Source organism: Pristis pectinata, chromosome 37 (genome assembly GCF_009764475.1).
Source record: "Pristis pectinata isolate sPriPec2 chromosome 37, sPriPec2.1.pri, whole genome shotgun sequence".
NCBI lineage: Eukaryota > Metazoa > Chordata > Chondrichthyes > Rhinopristiformes > Pristidae > Pristis > Pristis pectinata.
The window spans coordinates 2,178,875-2,201,383 of record NC_067440.1 but is presented as its reverse complement, the minus strand read 5'-3'; the positions used below and the strand labels follow the sequence as shown (position 1 = coordinate 2,201,383).

The 22,509-nt window shown below is 47.2% G+C and overlaps 1 protein-coding gene across 1 annotated transcript; it reads right to left on the bottom strand.

Annotated features, from left to right (window-relative positions):
* Positions 1-13,214: 13,214 nt before the first annotated feature.
* LOC127586491 (uncharacterized) lies at positions 13,215-22,434 on the bottom strand. Its single transcript, XM_052044505.1, has 3 exons — positions 22,420-22,434; positions 20,943-21,078; positions 13,215-19,246 (listed from the first exon to the last, which is right to left on the bottom strand). The coding sequence occupies exons 1-3, from the start codon at positions 22,432-22,434 to the stop codon at positions 18,567-18,569; spliced, it is 831 nt and encodes a 276-aa protein (XP_051900465.1). The 3' UTR covers positions 13,215-18,566.
* Positions 22,435-22,509: the final 75 nt, after the last annotated feature.

Below are 22,509 nucleotides of genomic sequence, written 5' to 3'. Positions count from 1 at the left end.
ACTGGAGGCCTGTGACTAGTGGTGTGCCTCAGGGATCTGTGCTGGGGCCATTGTTGTTTGTTGTTTATATCCATGATCTAGACGATAATGTGGTAAATTGGATCAGCAAGTTTGCTGATGACACTAAGACTGGAGGCGTAGTGGACAGCGAGGAAGGATTTCAAAGCTTGCAGAGGGATCTGAACCAACTGGAAGAATGGGCCAGAAAATGGAAGATGGAATTTAATGCAGACAAGTGTGAGGTGTTACATTTTGGAAGGACAAATCAAGGTAGAACATACACAGTAAATGGTAGGGCACTGAGGAGTGTGGAGGAACAAAGGGATCTGAGAGTTCAGATACATAATTCCCTGAAAGTGGCGTCACAGGTAGACAAGGTGGTAAAAAAGGCTTTTGGCATCCTGGCATTCATAAATCAAAGTATTGAGTACAGGAGTTGGGATGTTATGGTGAGGTTGTATAAGTCACTGGTGAGGCCAAATTTGGAGTATTGCATGCAGTTCTGGTCACCTAACTATAGGAAGGATATCAGTAAGATTGAAAGAGTGCAGAGGAGATTTACCAGAATGTTGCCGGGTCTTCAGGAGTTGAGTTACAGGGAAAGATTGAACAGGTTAGGACTTTATTCCTTGTAGCATAGAAGAATGAGGGGAGATTTGATAGATGTTTACAAAATTATGAGGGGCATAGACAGAGTTAGTGCATGTAGGCTCTTTCCACCTTGATTAGGAGAGATAAGTACGAGAGGACATGGTTTTAGGGTGAAGGGAAAGGCTTAAGGGGAACATTAGAGGGAACTTCTTCACTCAGAGAGTGGTGTTGAACAGGCTGCCATCTGATGTGGTAAATGCGGGCTCACTGTTAAGCTTTAAGAATAAATTGGATAGACATATGAATGGGAGAGGTCTGGAGGTGCAGGTAAGTGGGACTAGTGGAATAACGTTTTGGCACAGACTAGAAGGGTCGAATGGCCTGTTTTCTGTGCTGTAGTGTTCTATGGTTCTATTATAGGGAATCCTGCACAGGTGAAGGGATTAGTTTAATTTGACATCATTTTCAGCACAGACACTGTGGGCTGAAGGGCTCGTGTCTGTGCTGTACTGCTGTGTGTTCTGTACAGTGTGCATGGCATGGTCTGCATGGATGTCAGCAAGGTATTGGACAAATCCCACAGGGAAGATTGGCCCCATGCCTTCAAAGGCAAAGTGACAGGTTGGATGCCAGACTGCGTGAGTGACAGGAAGTGAGAACTGCTGACAAAGGCTTCAGTACCTGAAGGCTGCCTGTAGTGGCACTCCCTGGGGTCTAGGGCCAGAGCCCGTGCGTTTGATGGGAAGGGATGACTCTGCTGTCAGTGTGAGGAGCTGATGGAGGGGTTTGCAAATGTTACAGTATCTGCAGTATCTACACTGTTGGCCATGTGGCTGACAGTGAGGAGGGAAGCTGAAGGCTGCAGGAAGATCTCAGTGGGCTGGACAGGTGAGCAGACAGGTGGCAAATGGAATTTAATCTGGGGAAGTGAGGTGATGCAAGTGGGGAGCCCAAACACAGCTGGGGACACACATTACATGGGGGGATGTGGAGGGGCAAGGGACCCTGGGGAGCATGAGGACAGGTCCCTGAAGTAGAGGGACAGGTTGGTCAGTGGGTTAAGGAGGTGGATGGGAGACTTGCCTTTGTTGGCTGAAGGTGCAGAATGCCACAGCAGGGAGCTCTGCTGGAACTGTAGAAACACAAGTTGGAGCACAGCTGGAGTGCTGTGTCCAGTCCTGGTCACCACCCCATAGGGACACACAGACACACTGACATCCGAATTAGGAGCAGGAGTCCCCACTCAGCCCCTCCCACCTGCTCTGTCATTTAATGAGCTCAAGGCTGGTCTCAGTTTAACATCAAACTGCAGGTTCCTGTCTGCCCGCAGTAAAGTCTCACCCCCTGCCTTAAAACATATCTCAATACCTCTCCCTTAGAAAGGACCAAAGACTCCACTCCCAACACCCTTTGAGGAAGAGAATTCCAGAGACCCAACAACCAATGAGGTAAAAAAAAATTGCAAGAAAAATCGTCTTTAAAAATATCGTAAATAATCTTCGGCTCAAATGAGAGACTCCTTATCATTGAACAGCAGTCCCTGTTTCTAGATTCTCCCAAATGTTGAACCATCCTCTCCCCACATGGCCTGTCAGGACCCCTCAGGATCTCTGCCTGTTTTAATCAAGTCCCATCACCCTCTTCTAAACTGCAGCAGATACAGGCCCAGACAGTCCAACCCTTCCTCATCAGACAACAGGCCCAGTGCCAGTGTTGGTCCAGGAAACCTTCTCTGAACTGCTTCCAATATATTGACATTGTTCCTTAAATAAAGAGCCCATTACTGCACTGGTGTCCCAGATATGGCCTCACCACTGTCCCAAATAACTGAAGCACAACCTCCTCACATTTGTATTCAATTCCTCATCAATAAAAGATGACATTCTGTTAGTTTTCCTCATTATTTGTTGCAGCTGCAAAAAAGTCCCCGGAACAGGCCTTTGGCACACGATACCTGTGCCTCCATAATGTCAGATTAGACTGCACATCTGCCTGTCCATGGTCTCCATCTCCTCACCCCCTCTCAGTTCATGTACCTGTCCAAATGCATCTTCAATGTTGCAATTGTATCTGCTTCCACCTCCCCCCCCACCCCCACTGGCAGCATGTTCCCGGCACTGACCACTCACTGGGTAAAAGAAAACTCGCCTCATTCATCCCCTTTAAATGTTCACCCTCTCACCTTAAACCAATGCCCAGTAGTATTAGGTATTTCCACCCTGGCAAAAAAGGACCCTGACCATCTCCCCATTCTGTGCTCTCATAATTTTATGTATGTCTCTCAGATCGCCCCTCATCCTCCAGAGAAAATAATCCAAGTTTATCCAAGCTTTCCTGACAACTAATACTCTTTAATGAAGGCAGTATATTGGTAAACCTCTTCTGCACCCTTTCCGTAGCCTCCACATCCTTCCTCTATTGTGGCAAGAAGAACTGCACCCAGTTCTCCAGATGTGGCCCAACCAAAGTTTTCTACAGCTGCAACATCACTTCCCAAGTTTTATATTCAGTGCCCTGAGTGAGGAAGGTAAGTGTTCCCTACGACTGCTGTACTACCCTGTCTCCATGTAACACCCATTTCAGGGAGTTATGGACTTGCGCCCAAAGATGCCTCAGTACATTAATGCTCTTCTCCAGTATCCTGCCATTTACTGTATAATCCAACATTTGACCTCCCAAAGAACAATGCCTCATGTCTGTCCAGATTAAACCCCATCCTCCACTTCTCTGCCCATATTTCCAAGGGGTCTTTATCCTGCTCTGTCCTTTGACAACTTTCCTTGCCATCCACACCTGCACAAACAATTGTCATCAGCTAGTTAATCAGCCTATGTGCATTGTCATCTGATCAAACAGAGGTCCCATCACAGATACCACTGGATGACACATCTACAGTCAGAAGAAGAGTCTCCATTCCATGAGCCCAATGGTTGCAACACAACACAGACCAGTTCAAAATTCCGAGATGGGGTCTTGAGGAAAGTCACATTATTTCTCCCAAGAAGAATATCTGTGCATTGAATATCTGTGGATGCAGTGCTCCAAAGCGTGTTCAGTGCAACAAGAATCATTGGCACTGACAAAAATAATATAGTTTTATTCTGATATTAATCAATAAACAAATAGATTTAATCAAAGGATTCATCTGTGAGGAATAAAACATGAATACACCTTTCATTCTTGCACTCTATGAGAAACTGGCAGGTACACACTCTCATATAGCACTGGAGACAGACATACACAGAATGAACCCAGACTCTCACCCCGTACCAGAATCTGCCAGGTACAGAATGAACCCCACAATCTCACAATGTACTAGAGACTGGTAGGTACAGAATAAAATCCACACTTTCACACTATAACAGAAACTGACAGACACAGAATGAACCCCACACTCTCACACTGTACCTGAGACTGAAAGCTACAGAATGAATCACACACTCTCACGCAGTAACAGAGACTGACATGTGCAGACTAAACACTGAACTCTCACGCTGTCCCAGGGTCTGACAGGTACAGAATAATCCCCTCACACTACAATGTATCAGTGACTGACAGGTACTGAATGAACCCCACAATCTCACAGTGTACCAAAGGCTCACAGGAACAGAATGAATCCCACACTCTAACGCTGTACCAGAGATTTACAGATAATGAATGAACACCACACTCTCACAATGTACCAAATCCTCACAGGTACAGAATGAAATCCACACTCTTACACTGTACCAGAGATTGACAGGTACAAAATAAACACACCCTCACACCGTAACAGAGACTGACAGGTACAGAATGAACCCCACACTCTCACTCCATATCAGAGACTGACAGGTACAAAATGAACCCCACACTCTCACACTGTACAAGAGACTGACAGGAACAGAATATACCCACATGCTCACACTGTACCAGAGACTGAAAGGAACAGAATATACCCACACTCTCACATAGTACCAGAGACTGTCTGGTACAGAATGAACGACACTATCTCACACTTTACCAGTGTACCAGAGTCTGTAAGGGACAGTATGAACCCTGCACTCTCACACTGTACCAGAGACTGACAGTGAGAGAATGAACACCACACTCTCATACTGTACCAGAGATTGACAGTGACAGAATGAATCCCAATCTCTCACTCTGTACCAGAGACTGACAGGTAAAGAATGAACACAACAATCTCACATTCTACCAGTATACCAGAGTCGGTAAGGGACAGTATGAACCCTGCACTCTCACACTGTACCAGAGACTGACAGTGAGAGAATGAACACCACACTCTCATACTGCAACAAGGACTGACAGGTACCAAATTAACCCAACACTCGCACTCTGTACCAGAGACAGACAGTTACAAAATCAACCCCAAACTCTCACATTGTACATGAGACTGACAGGTTCAGAATGAACACCACACTCTCACATTCTGCCTGAGACTGACAGGTACAGAATGAACCTCACACTCGCAGTCTGTACCTGAGACTTACAACTACAGAATGAACCTCACAATTTCACACTATAGCAGAGACCGTCAGGGAGAATATGAACCCCACACTGTCACACTACACCAGAGACTGACAGGTACAAAATGAACCCCACACACTCACACTGTACCAGAGCCTGAGAGGTACAGTGTGAATGGAACTTTCTCACACTGCACCACATAATGACAGGTACAGAATTAAACCCACACTCTCATACTGTCCGAGGAAGATTGACAGGTACAGAATGTAGCACACAGACTCTCACAGTAGCACAGAGTAACAGGTCCAGAATGAACCCCACACTCTCACACTGTACCAGAGGCTGACAGGGACAGAATATACCCACACTCTCACACTGAACAAGAGACTCTCAGGTACAGAATGAACCCCAAACTCTCACACAGTACCTGAGACTGACAGGTAGAGAATGAACCACACACTCTTACACAGTAACAGAGACTGACATGTGCAGAATGAACACTGAACTCTCACACCGTCCCAGAGTCTGACAGGCACAGAATAAGCCCCTCACTCTACACTGTACCAGTGACTGACAGGTACTGAATGAACCCCATAATCTCACACTGTATGAGAGACTGACAGCTGCAGAATGAACACCACATTCTCACACTCTACCAGACACTGAGAGCTGCAGAATGAACCCCACAATCTCACACTGTGCCACAGACTGACAAGTATAGAATAAACCCCACACTCTCACACTGAACAAGACCCTGAAAGGTACAGTATGAACCCCACATTCTAAAAAAAACTGCATTACATACTGACAGGTACAGTGTCAACCCCACACTCTCACACTTTAGCTGAGAATGACAGGTAGAGAATGAAATCCACACTATCATTCTATACCAGAGTATCAGAGACTGTCTGTGACAGAAGGAACCCCACACCCTCACATTGTACCAGGGACTGTCAGGTACAGAATGTACCACACAGACTCTCACAGTAGCACAGAGTGACAAGTCCAGAATGAACCCCACACTCTCATATTATACCAGAGGCTGACAGGGACAGAATATGCCCACACTCTCACTCTGAACAAGAGACTGTCTGGTACAGAATGGACCCCACACTCTCACACCATACCAAAGACCCTCAGGTACAGAATGAACTCCAAACTCTCACACTGTATCTGAGACTGACAGGAACAGAATGAACCACACACTCTTACACAGTAACAGAGACTGACATGTGCAGAATGAACCCCACACTCTCACACTGTGCCAGAGACTGTCTTGTACAGAATGAACCCCACTATCTCACACTCTACCAGTGTACCAGAGTCTGTATGAACACCACACTCTCACACTGTACCAGAGACTGACAGGTACAGAATGAACCCCGCACTCTCACATTGTACCAGAGACTGACAGGTACAGAATGATTCCCCACTCTCTCACACTGTACCAGACACTGGCAGGAACAGAATGTACCACACAGACTCTCACAGTAGCATAGAGAGACAGATACAGAATGAACACCACTATCTCACACTCTACCAATATACCAGAGTCTGTTAGGGACAGTATGAACCCTGCACTCTCACACTGTACCAGAGACTGACAGTGAGAGAATGAACGCCACACTCTCACACTGTAAGAAGTACTGACATGTACAGAATTAACCCCAAACTCACACTCTGTACCAGAGACTGACAGTAACAAAATCAACCGCAAACTCTCACATTGTACATGAGACTGACAGGTACAGAATCAATCCCACACTCTCACACTGTACCAGAGACTGTCAGGTAAAGAATGAACCCCACAATCTCACATTCTACCAGTGTACCAGAGTCTGTTAGGGACAGCATAAACCCTGCACTCTCACACTGTACCAGAGACTAACAGTGAGAGAATGAACACCACTCTCTCATACTGTAACAAGCACTGACATGTACAGAATTAACCCCACACTCACACCCTATGCCAGAGACTGACAGTAAGAGAATGAACACCACACTCTCATACTGTAACAAGGACTGACATGTACAGAATTAACCCCACACTCGCACCCTGTACCAGAGACTGACAGTTACAAAATCAACTCCAAACTCTCCTGCTGCACATGAGACTGACAGGTACAGAATGAACCCCACACTCTCACGCTATAGCAGAGTACCTGAGACTGACAGGTACAGAATGAACCTCAAACTCTCAGTCTGTACCTGAGACTTACAGGCACAGAATGAACCCCACAATCTCACACTATAGCAGAGACTGTCAGGGACAATATGAACCCCACACTCTCACACTATATCAGAGATTGACAGGTACAAAATGAACCCCACACTCTCACACTCTACCAGAGCCTGAGAGGTACAGAATGAACTACACACTCTTACACAATAGCAGAGACTGACATGTGCATAATGGACCCCAATCTCTCACCATGTACCAGAAACCGACAGCTACAGAATCACCCCCAAACTCTCACACTGTACCAGAGGCCGGCAGGTAAAGAATGAACCCCATTCTCACACTGCCTGCACCAGATACTGACAATGACAGAATGAACCCAACGCTCTCACACTGTCCCAGAGACTGACAGGTGCAGAATAACACCCTCACGCTACATTGTGCCAGTGACTGACAGGTACAGAATGAACCCCACACTCTCACATTGCACCAGAGATCTACAGGTAATGAATGAACCCCCACTCTCACACTGTACCAAAGACTCATAGGTACAGAATGAATCCCACACTCTCGCATTGCACCAGAGATTTACAGGTAATGAATGAAGCCCCACTCTCACACCATACCAGGGACTGTCAGGTGCAGAATAAACTCACACTCTCTCACTGTACCAGGGACTGTCAGGTGCAGAATGAACCCACACTCTCACACTGTACGAGGGACTGTCATGTGCAGAATGAACCCCACACTCTCACATTGTTCCAATGACTGACATGGACAGAATGAACCACACACTCTCACACTGTATCAGAGACTGACAGTTAGAGATCGAACCTCATACTGTATCAGTGACTGGCTGGTACAGAAATTTTTGACCAGCCAGTTTTGTGGAATCTCTCAACGCATTGCTGAAATCCTCACTGCCTCTCCTTTTTACCACCTCAATGAATTCACCCATTACCTTCCCCAGCTTAATCTCTGCCTTTCTAAATTGAGTCAACATTGTCCCTTGGAATAGATTTCAAAAATTTCCCCACGACTAAAGCTACGCTGACAGACCTCTAATTTCTTGGTGTGATCTTTCTTCACATATGAATGGACAACCACCAGCTACCACGGGAAGTGATCAGAAAATTACTCAGACAGGATTTCCCTCCAACAAATCCAATGACTGTCCTTGATTAATCCCTGCCTCTCCAAGTGTAGATTATTCCTGTTTCTCCAAGTTTCTTTTCAATAATTTTCCAACTGCAGATGTCAGACTAACTGGCCTTCAATAACCTGGCTTGCCCCTGCTCCCTCTCCTGAATACAGATCCCACATTTCCTGTCTTCCGTCACCTGGCATCTCACCTGTGGCCAGTGAAGATTTAAATATCTCCATCAGGGCCCCAACAATCTCCTCTGTTGTCTCCCACAGAAGCCTGGGATGCATCTCCTTAGGTCCTGGGGATTTATCCACCCTAATCTCTGCTGAGACATCTGATACCTCCTTTTTGATTTTAATGTGCTCTGGAATGTCACTGTCTCAAATGAAACCTCCAACCACGATGTCCTTCTCCACAGTAAACACAGATGGGAATGATTCATTTCAGACCTTGTCCACACCCTCTGGTCCCACACACAGGTTGTCACTTTGTCCCCTCACAGGCCCCACCCATTTTCCAGTTACCCTCTTACTCTTGATATACAAAAAAAGTTCTTGATTTTCCATTAATCATAGCCACCACTGATATTTTGTGACTTCTTTGCCCTCCTATTTCTGTGAGTCACACACCACACCCACTCTCTGTGCACCTGAAGGGCCTCGCCAGCCTTCAGTGATCTATACCCACCACCCTCTTCTTATTCTTTTCATAAAATCCTCAGTATTTCTGGACATCCAGGGTTCCAGGGAGTTGCCGTCCTTCATCTGACAGAAACACGTTGTCCCTGAACTCTCACTGTTTCACCTTTTATGCATTCCCACCTCACGGACGTAGGTCTGCCTGCAGGTAACTTCTCTCCCTGCAGTTACTTTCTCCTGTCTAATGATGATGAAATTGTCCTTCCCCACCCCCAACCCCGCAATCCAGACACTTAATTTCCATACGATCTGTCTTCCCTTTCCAGACCTACTTTGAAACTTCCTGAGTTCTGCTCACCAGCCCCAAAGTGCTCGCCCACTGAAACTTCTTGCATTCTCCTGGCCTCTTTCCCATGGACTGAGTCCAGCACTGCTGCAAATAGGTCTGTCCACGGATGAAGCTCTCCTGGGTGCACTTTAAAAATTCCACCCCTGTGTCTCCCTGCATCACCACAGCAACAGGCGCAGGGTGTCGGACACCAATCCTGCCTCACCATTCCATGTGATCTCAGGTGGTCTGCCCCAGGCTTCAACTCCTTTTCTGTGCCAGTTCCACACAATTCCCAAATCTTTCCCAAAATTATCCTTCAAATCGCTCCAGTGTTCTGGTTCCCACAACCCTTGGGCAGGAACTTCTGAAGGTTCAGCAGCACACTGAACCATGCTAAGGGTGGAGCAGTCGGTGTCCCTGCAGGACTGTGCTTGGTTTCTACTTGTCCACCTCCCTGCTGTGCTGTGCTGGGCAGTCCTTGTGCAGTCCGGGGGTGGTTTGTACAGGTCTGTGTCCTTCCAGTGTTGGGGGTGGCTGGTGTAAAGCTCTCTGTCCACACTGGGCTGTGTGTGGTCTGTGTTGGGCTGTGACTTCACAGTGTAGTGCAGGGGTTGTTTATGTTACATACCAGCAACAATCGAAACACACTGAGTCATGAATAAGTGTTAGAAACTATTTTATTAATTGTGATAATAGGAGAAGTAAAAAGAGAAGTGATCCCCAAAACTAATAAACTCCAAGTGTGTGCGTGGCAAAGTCCCAAACCCCAGGTCTAGGAATAGTTCTCAATGTTCAGTTCAGCAAGTCACAAGGTGAAACGTGAGCAAAGGCTTTTGCAAAACGACTATTGACTGAAGAGAAAATGTAGAGAGAAATTATGAAATCCGGATGTTCCACGATGGAACCCATAGGACACCTCAATCACTGATGATCTCTGTTGCTTTCTTCAGAAGTCTCTGCCACCCCGAAGGCATTCGATACATGGCTGCCCACACAAATACCTGTTTCCCACTACAGGTTAATGACTTGTTTGTTCCAAAAATCCATGCATGGATTGTAGTGACAGACACAGCTATTGTTCTTCATCCATTGTTACGGAGACCAGCAGTCTCTCTCTCTCTCTCTCTCTCTCTCTCTCTCTCTCTCTCTCTCTCTCCCTCTCCCTCTCCCTCTCTCTATTTCTCTCTTTTCTTGACTCACTTTGACTCACTGAGCAAAACAGCCAGCATGTTGTTATCTTGCTGTCTTGACGACACCATACACACACCACTGCTCTACTCTCCAGGTGCCTTAAAGGGACATTCACCAAATAGCAACCTGGCTCAGAACACCTCCCCCTCGAAAGAAATAAGATTGATCTGCAAGACCAAAATTTTTAAGCACGCATACAATTAGTAAAACAATGTATAATTATCATGCTACACGATTACAGAAAATCATGTTAGTGAAGTTACATTTTTCCATTTAACATCGGGAAAGACAATCAGCAATCACATTATCTTTGTCTTTAATGTGAGTTATCATGAGATCAAACTATTGCAAAATTAATCTCCAGTTTAACAGCCTTCTGTTCTTGTTTTTCACTCTGCTCAGAAATACCAATGGGTTATGATCTGTACACAGTAAGTGGTTTCTGAGCGGTGAAAACATACACATTAAAATACTACAAAGCTAAAACAAGCAACAGTAATTCTTTTTCTATGGTGGAATAATTCTTTTGATGCTCATTAAATTTCTTTGAAAAACAAGCTACAGGATGGTCAATACCATCACGGTCACCCTTCTGCAACAACACAGCTCCTGCAGCTTCATCACTGGCATCTACTGCTGATGAAAGTGGTTTTTCAAAGTGAAGTGATTTGAGCACAGGATGGTAGCATTAAATGGCTTTCAGCTTCTCAAATGCTTCTTGGCAAGCATCTGTCCAAACAAACCACTGCCCTCTGAAGAAGATCAGTTAAGGGAAGAGCAATATCAGCAAATTCTTTCACAAAATTTGCGATAATATCCAACCATTCCCAAAAACCTTCTAACGGTCCTCATACCTGTGGGAACAGGGAACTCAGATATTACTTGAACTTTTGCCTGAACAGGAGATAACCTGCCTTGACCTACAGCATAACCAAGATACATCACAGTGGCATGGCCAAGTTCACTTTTAGCCAAGGTAACTGTAAGGTTAGCTTTGGAAAGTCTTTCAAACAACCTTTCTAACGCAGAGGTATGAGCTTCCCATGTATCATTCCCTGTCACTCAGTCATCAATGTAGGCATCTGTATGTTTTAACCCATGAATCACTGAATTAATCATTCTTTGAAATGTTGCCGGAGCATTTTTCATTGCAAATGGCAAAACATTGTACTCATACAATCCAGAAAGGGTTACAAAGGCAGAAATCTCTCTTCCTATATCTGTCAATGCGACGCATCAGTACCCTCTTAATAGGTTAACCTTTGTAAGAAATTTCGCCTTTCCCACTCTGTGCAATCATCCACCTGAGCAATAGGGTGAGCATCTGACTTAGTTACAGTGTTCACTCTTCTATAATCAGTGCAAAACCTAACTCTCCCATCTGGTTTAGGCCCAATAACACAGGGTGAACTGACGTTTGAAGTGGAACATCTAATAATATCATTCTCTAATATATATTCAATCTCTTGGTCAACAAGATTACTCTTTTCTACATTCATTCGATATGGGTGTTGTTTGATTGGCTTTGCATCCCCAATGTCAACGTCATGATTAGTTATTGAGTTCTCTTTGGAACATCCGGAAACAAATTTCAAAATTTTAAAATTAACTGCTTCATCTGTTGTTTTTTGTGAAAATTGGAAATGTTCCAACTTTGTTTCAATGTTCTCCAAAATATTATTATTTCCGAGCTCCGGTGATGCAATGTTTGGTCGAAACTGATCTTCCACAGTCTCAACTTTAGATACCCTCGGGTCAACACCCACATTATCAGCCATAGCCACAGCTGTATCTCTCTCTTAATAAGGTTTAAGCATGTTTACATGACAGAGTTGTTTTTGCTTTCATCGATCAGGTGTCTTGATCATATAATTTAAATCATTAATCTTACTCAATAACATATGGCCCATGAAACTGGGCTTCGAGAGGGTTGTTTTGAATAGGGTAAAACACTAACACTATCTCTCACCTTAAACGTCCTTGAGTGAGCATGTTAATCAAAATATGTTTTCATTTTCGTTTGGCTTGTTTTTAAATTCTCTTTTGCTAACTGGCAAAATCTCTGCAGTCGATTTTAAATTTCTGAACATAGTCCAACAAATTCAAGTGCATCTCCTCATTTACCCATTGTTCTCTTAGCAATTCCAGATGTCCTCTAACCTGATGTCCAAACAGAAATTAATAAGGACTGAACCCTCAGGATTCCTGCACTGACTTACATACTGCAAATGAATTCCTTCATCCCAATCCTTTGTGTTTTCAAAACAAAGAGTCTTCAGCATATTTTTGAGTAGAATGAAATATCCCCGAGCTCCCTGAGATTCTGGATGATAGGCAGACAATACAACCTGATTTTCTCCCAGCTCATAGACTAATTGTTGAAATAAACCTGACATAAAATTACTTCAGACTGGATTTCTTTAGGCAAACCAACCAAAGTGAAAAATTTAGGAGAGCCTTTGACACAGTCTTGGCCTTAATATTTCTGAGTGGTATTGTCTCTGGAAATCTAGAAGCTACACACATGATGATTAACAAATACTGATTCCCAGCTTTAGACTTTGGCAATGGACAAACACAGTCCACAATCACCTTCGAAAAGGGTTCACCAAAGGCAGGAGTAGGCTGTAAAGGAGCCACGGGGGGTGGGGGGGGGGGGGGGGAGAGCTCTGATTAGGTTTACCTACCATCTGACATGTGTGACAAGTTCTACAAAACATCACAACATCCTTCCTCAAACCAGGCCACAAGAATTGTTTCACAATCTTTCTTACAGTTTTAGTCACACCAAAATGACCACCTAAAGGCATACTATGGGCGAGGTTTAAAATCTCATTCCTATGAACATTATGGACCACAACCTGGTGAATAACTTTCCATTCCTCACTGGCAGGAACATTAGGAGGTCTCCATTTCCTCATTAACAGTCCACTTTTGAAATACTATCCAGTTGGCACCTTCTCAATGTCATCACATGAAAGTGCTTTTTTTCTCTCAATTCAGTAAGCTCAGGATCATTAGCCTGCTCCACTATAAATTCTTTCCTGCAAAGGACGAATCTTTATACTCAGGCCCAATACAAGGATTTTAATTCTCCAGTGAAAACAGAACTGTCTCGGACAAGTGATCATAACTTGCATCTTGTTTAGTGCTGTCACAGGTAACAAAATCAGGCTGCACGGGATTATTGGACGTCAAATTCTTTAGCCCCAGCTCGAGTCACTGCACAGGATGGATAAACATCTGAATCGTTCTTGAACTCATCAATAATTGGTTTGGTCTTTAACTGTACCACAGGGACAATTTTTCCACCTGCAAGGTCATTCCCTAATAACAAAGAAACTCCTTCCACTAGTAAACTAGGTCATATCCCTATTTTAACAGGTGCTTCTATTAACTCTGAGTTTAAAATTACCTTGTGCAAAGGTACAGACACAGTGTCACCTGCAATGCCTCGCACTAGATTTACCTCACCAGTAGCAGTCTTCTCACCAAAATTTGAAACACTCTAACAGGATGGATTGGGAAGCCCCAGTATCTCTAAGGATTTTCACTGGCACTTGGGGTGACCCAACATTCAGTGAGACAAAACCCTCTGATACAAAAGAACGGAATTCCTCCCTAACCTCATCCAACATTTCAGCATTTACCTCTGGCAAGGACTGATCTTTAACAACATGACCAAAACCCTTTTGATTTTTAGTTTTAACTACTTGAAAGCAAGTATTTGGCACGGCCTCCTTTTCTTCAAGAGGGAACAATTAGCTATCACATGACCAGGTTTCTTACAGTGATAACAAATACGCTCAGCAGGTTTCTCCAGCACTGGCTTCCGATCACCCTTCCTCTTTTGATTACTTCTCAATTTAACCTCCGGTTTACCTGGATTATCCCTATAACTCTTTTGAAAGGTCTTCGTTTGTCCCCATTTGGATTTATGGGTTAAAGCATACTCATCTGCCAACCTAGCAGTTTCTTGCAAAGTTTCCACCTCCTTCTCATTTAGATATGTTGTTATTTCAACTGAGACACACTTTTTAATGTCCTCCACTAAAATCAATTCTCTCAGTTTATCATAATTCCCATTTATATTTTTAGACATGTACCATCGTTCAAAATATATTCTCTTTCCATTGGCAAATTCCAAGTACGTCTGGCCTGTAGACTTCTTCAGGTCTCTAAGTTTCTGTCTGTATGTTTCAGGTACTAATTCATAAGCTTTAAGCACAGCTTGTTTTACCTTGTTATAATCAGCTGCATCCCCAACAGACAAAGCAGAATAAGCTTGTTGAGCTTTACCTTTAATCACACTCTGTAACATAAGAGCCCATCTTTCTTTTGGCCACTTTGAACTCTCAGCAACTTTTTCAAAATCTTGGAAATACTGATCAACCTGATCTTCCTCAAAAGGAGGGACTAATAGAACCTCCCCTCTGGCTATGGTCATCATATGATATGGCTATCATTATCAGAATCAGAACCAGATTCAGAACTCTTTCATTTCATTGCTAACTCATGCCGCCTCTGTCTCTCCTTGTCCTCATCCTCCATCCTCTTCAGTTCTATCTGGGCATTTAACATCCTTTGTTCTGCCTCAGCATCTAACCTTCTTCCTTCTAGCTCTAGTTTCCTTTGTTCTCATTCGGCTGCATCTGGGCCATCTAGTTTCCTTTGTTCTCATTCGGCTGAATCTCTGATTCACTCCCAGGAAACTGTTCTAACACATCTTCCCCAAACATCTTCAACTCCACATAACGGACAGCTATCAGTGTCTGAACAGCTGTCTTTCTCATTGACCGCTTTACTGTTTCAAGGTTGAACAAACCATCCTTATTCATGCCCTGCAATCCCACAGGGATTTTTTTTCAAAAATGTATCCATTGTTGCTGGTTTCCACACACACAAACCAATCAAAAAGACATTTACCAGGCCGACCAACAACCAGCCATCCAATAAGCTTCAATTTTTTCAAACCCAGACCTCTTGTGCCAGTCTTGAGTTCGATCTTGGACTACCCTCGTCAATCTTGGGATTGATCCCGGACGAGCCCCCAATTTTGTTACATGCCAGCAACAATAGAAACACCCCGCATCATGTATAAGTGTTAGAAACTATTTTATTAATAACTGCTTATGATAATAAGAAAAGTGAAAAAGTTAAATATTAAACATTGTATGAGTGTGACAAATTCCCAAACCGCAAGTCCAGGAATAGTTCTCAAAGTTCAGTTCAGAAAGTCATAAGGTTAAACGTGAGCAAAGGCTTTAGCAAAACCACCGTTGACTGAAGAGAAAATGTAGAGAGAATGTAGAGAGAAATGACAAAATCCACATGTTCCACGATGGAACCCATATGACATCTCAATCCCTGATGATCTCCTTTGCTTTGTTCCAAAGTATGTGCCACCCCGAAGGCATTCGATACGTGGCCGCCCACAGAAATACCTGTTTCCCACTACAGGTGAACGACAAAGTGGACTGCACTTGTTTGCTCCAAAAATCCATACATGGATTGTAGTGACAGACACAGCTATTGTTCTTCATCCATTGTTACGGAGACCAGCAGTCTCTCTCTCTTCTTGACTCACTGAGGAAAATTGCCAGCACGTTGTTATTTTGATGTCTTGATGACACCACACACACACACTACTACTCTACTGTCCAAGTGCCTTAAATAGCAACGTGGCTCGTAACAGTTCATGTCTTTATCGGTACAGCAGAGGGATTGGTGCTGGAAAACTCTGGCCCCACAGAACAGTGTTAGGTTTGTTTGAATTTGTGTCCTTGGCTTATACTGCTGTTTTACTTGCGTGTTCTTTCCCTCTTATGCAATGCAGTGTATGTTATACACATTGCCGGCTGTTGTAAAGGTCTGTGCCCTTACAGTACAGTGCTGGCTGCTATAAAGGTCTGTTCCCTTACAGTAGAGTGCTGGCTGTTGTATATTTCTGTCCCTTACAGTACAGTGCCGGCTGTTGTAAAGGTCTGTGTTGTTAACGTTGGCATTATTGCAGGGTGATCTGTCCCAGAATGAAGGTGACTGACTGCAGTTCTGTGGGCCCTTGGTTACAGTGCTCCTGGAGTGTTGTGCAGTTTTAGTTCCCGAACCTAGACATGTATCGACTTCCCACAGAGGAGTGCAGACAGGTTCACCAGACGTGTACTGGGGATGGTGGGTGTGCAGAGATTGAGCAGACTAGGTCTGTGTTGTCTGGAGTTTAGAAGAAGGAGCTGATCTCATTGAAACCTGAAACAAATCCCTCCAGTGATCTGGTTCCTACAACCCACTAGGTCAGAAATCCTGGAGGTTCATGCTCCCTCCACAAGGACCTGGTGTTGGAGGAGGGAGGATGCTTTCCCCTGGGTGAAGGACCTGGAAACAGGGGTCACAAAATAAGGGGGCCAGGAGCTGAGGTGAAAAATGACATCACCGAGAGTGCCCTGGACCTTTGGAAGTGTCCGCCCTGGGAGTGTGGTGGCTCAATCATTGAGGTCGTTCAAACCCCAGCTCAACAGGCCGGGGAATTGAGGCTGGGTGGGGTTGTGAGTGGGGAGGGGGACGGGAAGCTGAGGGAGCGGCAGCGGCAGGACATGATTGTCCTCATCGGCTGAGCCATTGAGTACAAGAGTTGGGACATCCGGTTACAGTTGTACATCACATTGGTTAGGCTTCACTGGGAGCACAGTGTACCATTCTGGTCACCACACGACAGGAGGGATGTGATTTAGCTGGAAGGGGTGCAGAAAACATTCACAAGGATGTTGCCTGGACTGGAGGGCTGCAGTTACAAGGAGAGATAGGAGAGGCTGTGTTTGTTTCCCCGGAGCGAAGTAGGCCGAAAGGTGACATGATGGAGGTGTATAAAATAACGAGAAGCAGAGACAGGGTAGATGGCCAGAGTCCATTCCCCTGGGTGGGGGTGTCTGACCGAGTGGGCAGAGGATGAAGCTGAGAGGGAGGAGCTTCAAAGGATGCGAGGGGGACAGTTTTCATGGAGTAGTTGGGATTAGGAATGAGCGGCGGGGAGCTGCTGGAGGCAGGAACAGTGACAACAGGCAGAGACGTCGGGACAGGTTGGTGAGTGAGCAGGGCGCAGAGGGATGTGGAATTCATGCAGGCAGTGGGATTGGTGCAGAGAGGTGTGATGGTTGGCACAGAGCCAATGGGCATAAGGGCCTGTGTCTGTGCTGCACAACTCTGTGACTCTGTGGCTGATGAAACATCATGTTGTTCTCCACTTTGATGCACAGGGCAAGGGGTTTATTTTAAATTGGGAGCGAGTGGGGAGTGCAGTTGTTCACAAGGACCCGGGTGTCCTTGCCCGGCCCAGGGGAGCACTTGAGTAGGAGTAGGGGATGTTTCCCTGATGTCCCACCAATAACTGACCCCCAGACCACCCCAGGAACAGATCATCCTCTGGTCACAGTGGTGTCTGTGGGATCACGCTGTGCAGGACGCACACTCCATCCATCCCAACAGTACCTGTGCTGTAACCCACACTCTCATTGAGTGCTCATTGACAGGATGGACACCATCACTGCAGATAGACACGAAGACTTTATTCCCAACAACACACCCAGCCAATGACACCTCGTCCCAGTTCCATGCCCGTCACATTCTGACCACTCCAACACACCCCGGGAACAAACATCATCCCCGTCTTTGCACCGCTGGGATGCCATGTGGTATTCCCGGGATTTAGTGTCGGCAATGGGAGGGTCACTGTCACTGCCAGTAATAAATCTGTGGGGTCCCCTGCCCCAGCCCTGGGGTCACTTTCACTGGCCCGGGTCTGCTGGGATTCCCAGTCTGGGCCCTTGTGGTGGGTGAAACTGACCTGGGTTTGGCAGGGTCCCCCGGTCCACGCTCAGCGTGGGTGTCACTGACCCGTGCTCCACAGGGTCCCCTGGTCCAACCATGGGATCACTGTCACTAACTCAGGTACCACAGGGTCCCTCGGTCCGCCCTGTTTGCCCTGGGCTACAGATTGCAGGGTTGCCGCTGCCCCAGTGCAGTCTGGTCCACTCATGCACGGCTCCCCCGGCGCTGTGACCCTGCCGCGCCACTGCTCCCTGGGAGGGCAGACTGCAGGAGATGTGTGATCCGGCTGAAGCCCCCGTCCAGTCGCTCCCGCAGCCTCTCCAGGCCGGTGGAGACCTCGCCCACCAGACCCTGCAGGGCAGCCGTTTGATCCTGGATCAGTGGTGCCAGCGCTGGTGCCACAGGCTCCTGGGCACAGGGTCTCCTGGCAGCCCCCACACAGCTGGGAGCCTGCTCCGTCAGGGACTGCAGGCTGGAGAGAGCTTGCAGCAGGAGGTGGGCCAGGGTGGGAGCCGACTCCGTGCTCTGGGACAAGGCCAGACAGCTGGTGGACAGGCTGTCCAAGGCCTCCAGCAACTGGTGGTGCACATGGAAGACCCTGCGTCTAAAGGCCGGGCTGTTGAACTCTCCGTTCTCTCCCTCTTCAGCCGGGATGCATGGCGGCCCCCGCCTCCGGCCACCCCCCTCCTGCACCGTCCAGCCCCCTGTGGCTGGCTCCTGCTCACCGTCGCTGAGTGACTCGCCCCGTGTGGAGCCCGCTGACTGGTCGCCCCTCCCAGCGCTGGCTCCTGGCTCCGAGTGGCCCGAGGTGGTGGCTGCTGCACCTTCTGGGAGTTGCTCCCCCTCCGTCTCCTGTCCGGTAGGGCCCCAGTCACGGGGCGGACCTGGATCAGAGGGCAGGGGCTAAGTGAGTAGTGGGAGGGGAGGCAACAGCTTGAGGGGCTTCAGGAGAAAGGGCAACCACCCGCGGATTACACAGGGGGTCACGGAGAAGGTTAGATCAGGACCGACAAGTTAGCAGCAACCAATGGTGGAGCAGAGGACTCGGGATGCGTCAGCAAGCTGCAGCATTCAGCAAACATAAATCACCAGGGGAAAACTTGTAGTGGAGGAAACCATGCAGATAATATTAAAATGGCAGTAGGAATTTCTGTGGATGTATAAAAAGGCAGGGAGTGGAGCTGAGTTTTGGAGAATGAAGCTGGGGAATTAACATTAGGAATCAAGGAAATGACAGAAATGTGAAACACCTGATTGTGCCTCAGCCTTCACCGTGGAGGGTGCCGCAGTTACCCTGAAGATTAGACACGGGCAAGTTTCAAGGAGCACGGAGGAACGTGTAAACATCCCACTCACGAGGGGCACGGTGTCAAAGAGACCCACAGGACTGAAGTTGGATGGATCACAAGGTCCTGGGGACCTGCACCCAAGTGTTTTACAGGAATCGGCCACAGAGACCTATTGGGGGAAGGTTTTCAAAACTCACTGAATTCCAGGATGGTGCCGATGGATTAGAAAACGGCAAACGTGACTCCCGTGTTCCAGAAGGGAGGAAAGCAAAAGGCAGGAAACAGCAGGCCTGTTGGTTTAAAGTCCGTTGTTGGCAAAGTGCTGGAGTCAGTCTTCAAAGAAGAAGTAGCTGATTGTTTGAGAAAGCTTAATGTAATTAAACCTCGACAACATGGTTAACTGGAAGGTAAATCACGTTTGACACATTTTGTTTGGGTTTTTTGAGGATGCAACAAGCAGAGTCAACAGAGGAGAACCTGCAGATGTGTATGTGTGGACTTCTGAAGGGCATTTCACAGGGTACTATATAAATGGTTATTGTACAAGTATGGTAATGGTGGAAGTGCATTAGAATGGACTGAATGTTGGTTAACAGATACACAATAGATTTGGAATACTTTTTCCAAGTCGGAAGGATGTAACTAGTGGATTATCCCAGGGATCTGTTTTTGCCCCTCATTTATTTTCCTTTTATATCACTGACCTGGAGGAGGGGGAGGAGTACAAGGTGTGCAAGTTTGGCAATGAGACAAATGTGGTGGGAAGGGCAGGTTGTGACATGGAGATTGTGACTCCTCGGTGAGAGACAAATGGATTGAGTGGATGGGTGAATGCAGTTTAATGTGGGAGCTGGGAGGTCAGGCACTGGTGGGAGCTGGGAGGTCAGGCACTGTGGTGGGAGGAAGCAACAGAAGCAGCTGGGGATCCAAATGGAGAAAGTGGGAATGAGTGAAGTGCGGAGGGACCTGGGTTTTCCTGTGGGCGAGTCACAAAGTTAGCAGACACATGCAGCAGCTGGGGAAGAGGACAACTGACGCATTGGCCTTTATTACAAAGGTGTTGCAGTTTAGAAATGGGGAAGATCGGGGGACTGAGGGCTCTGGGGACCTGACACAGAGGGGGAGCTGAGCCCTGGGGCAGACCAGCTGTGATCACACGGAATGGTGGAACAGACCTGAGAGGCCAAGTGACATCCTCTGCTCCTGTGGACACATGGGGACGACCCCAGGGGGACCCAGTGCCCGTGCCCTGACCCCTGGAGGGAGAGTGGGGGAGGGAGAGTGGACTCACCCTGTGGGGGCTGAGCTCCAGCCGGCTGCTTCTCCCTTCTCCTGCTACCGGCTCTCCACAGCTCCAGGGCTTCCTGCTCCGTCCGCCTCGGGTGGGGAACGCAGCCCCCCTTCCTCGGTCTGTGCGCCACTTTGTCCTGTGGAGGTGTCACACAATCACCCAATGGATACAGCACGGAAGGAGGCAGTTCGGCCCGTCGACTCTGTACCAGCTCGTTGTTTGGTCACTCCAGCCGGTCCCACTGCCCAGCCTTCTCCCTCAGCCCTGCAGGTTGTCCCGTCCCACATCCTGATTCAGCTCCCCCTTCACTGTTGCAGTTCATCTTCTTCCACCCACCGCCCCCCTCAGCAATGTGTTCCCCATCCCACCCACTCGCCCTGTTACAGAGACATCCCCATCTCACCCTGGGCAGTTTCACCTTCATCCTGTGTCCCCTGGGTCCTGACACACCCACCAATGGGAACAGTCTCTCCCCACTCTGTCTGTATCCCCGTGATTCTAAACACCTCTATCAGGTTCCCTCACAACCTACTGTATCCCCAGGAGAACCAGCCAAGCTTCCCGAGTCCAGCACATAACTGACGTCCCTCAGCCCTGGAGCCAGGTTAGGAAATCCCTTCTGCACCTTCTCATTCTCTCCTTCGACTCATGAACTCCTGACCTCATTGTCTGCCTCGTCGTGGCCCGTGCACCTCACTGTCTGCCTGCACTGCACTTTCTCTGTAACTGGGACACTGTATTCTGTATTCTGTTGTTGCTTCCCCTGTACCACCTCGGTGTACTTGTGCTTGGAGATGATCTGGTGGATGGCAGCAAAACGAAGTTGTTCACTGTCCCTCGATACATGTGACAACAATAAACCAGTGACCCACAGTGTGGTGCCCTGTACCAGAGAGCAGCTGGCCTGAAGAAGTGGTAATAGCAGGCGGCCGTTCGGCCCCTCCAGTCTGCTGCACCGTTCAGTGGCTGCACTTGACTGATCCAACTTTCCTCATTCACTCTGTCACCCTCTCCCCGTAACCCTCTGGAGAAACGGACAGAGGGAAACTCTGTCCACCTCACCATTCAATGTGTTCAAGGATTCAGCCTCTGCAGCTTCTGGGTGAAGGGATTCCAAACACCCCCAATCCTTTGTGGGGAGAAATCCTTCATCTTGTTGGTCACGGCTGCCCCTGGTTCTGAGACCGTGGCCTCCGTTCTCAGACCCTGACGTGTGGGGGACCAACCTCCCAACATTTACCCCACTCCCAACTCACCTCACCCAGGTCACCGAGATCACCTCCCGTCCACTCCACCCTCTCCCCACCTGACGGAATCCTGTCCCAGTGGAGATCCGGCCCCTCGGGCAGTGAGGCGCCCCCTCGGTGCTGCAGATGGATCCCCAGTCCGGAGACGGTAACCACTTCCCACCCACTCTGGCTGTCCGGCTCTGCTTATTGTCAGATGCACAAGCACATGTATGCAATGAACAACTTACCTGCAGCAGCGTCATAGGCACATCAGAGACACAACATTCACAAGAAGAGCATAAATTAAATGTAAATTATACAACGTTATACTAGAAAGA

Coding starts and splice junctions, on each gene's coding strand:
- LOC127586491 (XM_052044505.1), bottom strand. Junction 19,247..20,942: donor TGGAGCTCAGCCCCCACAGG/GTGAGTCCACTC, acceptor CCTCTGATCCAG/GTCCGCCCCGTGACTGGGGC.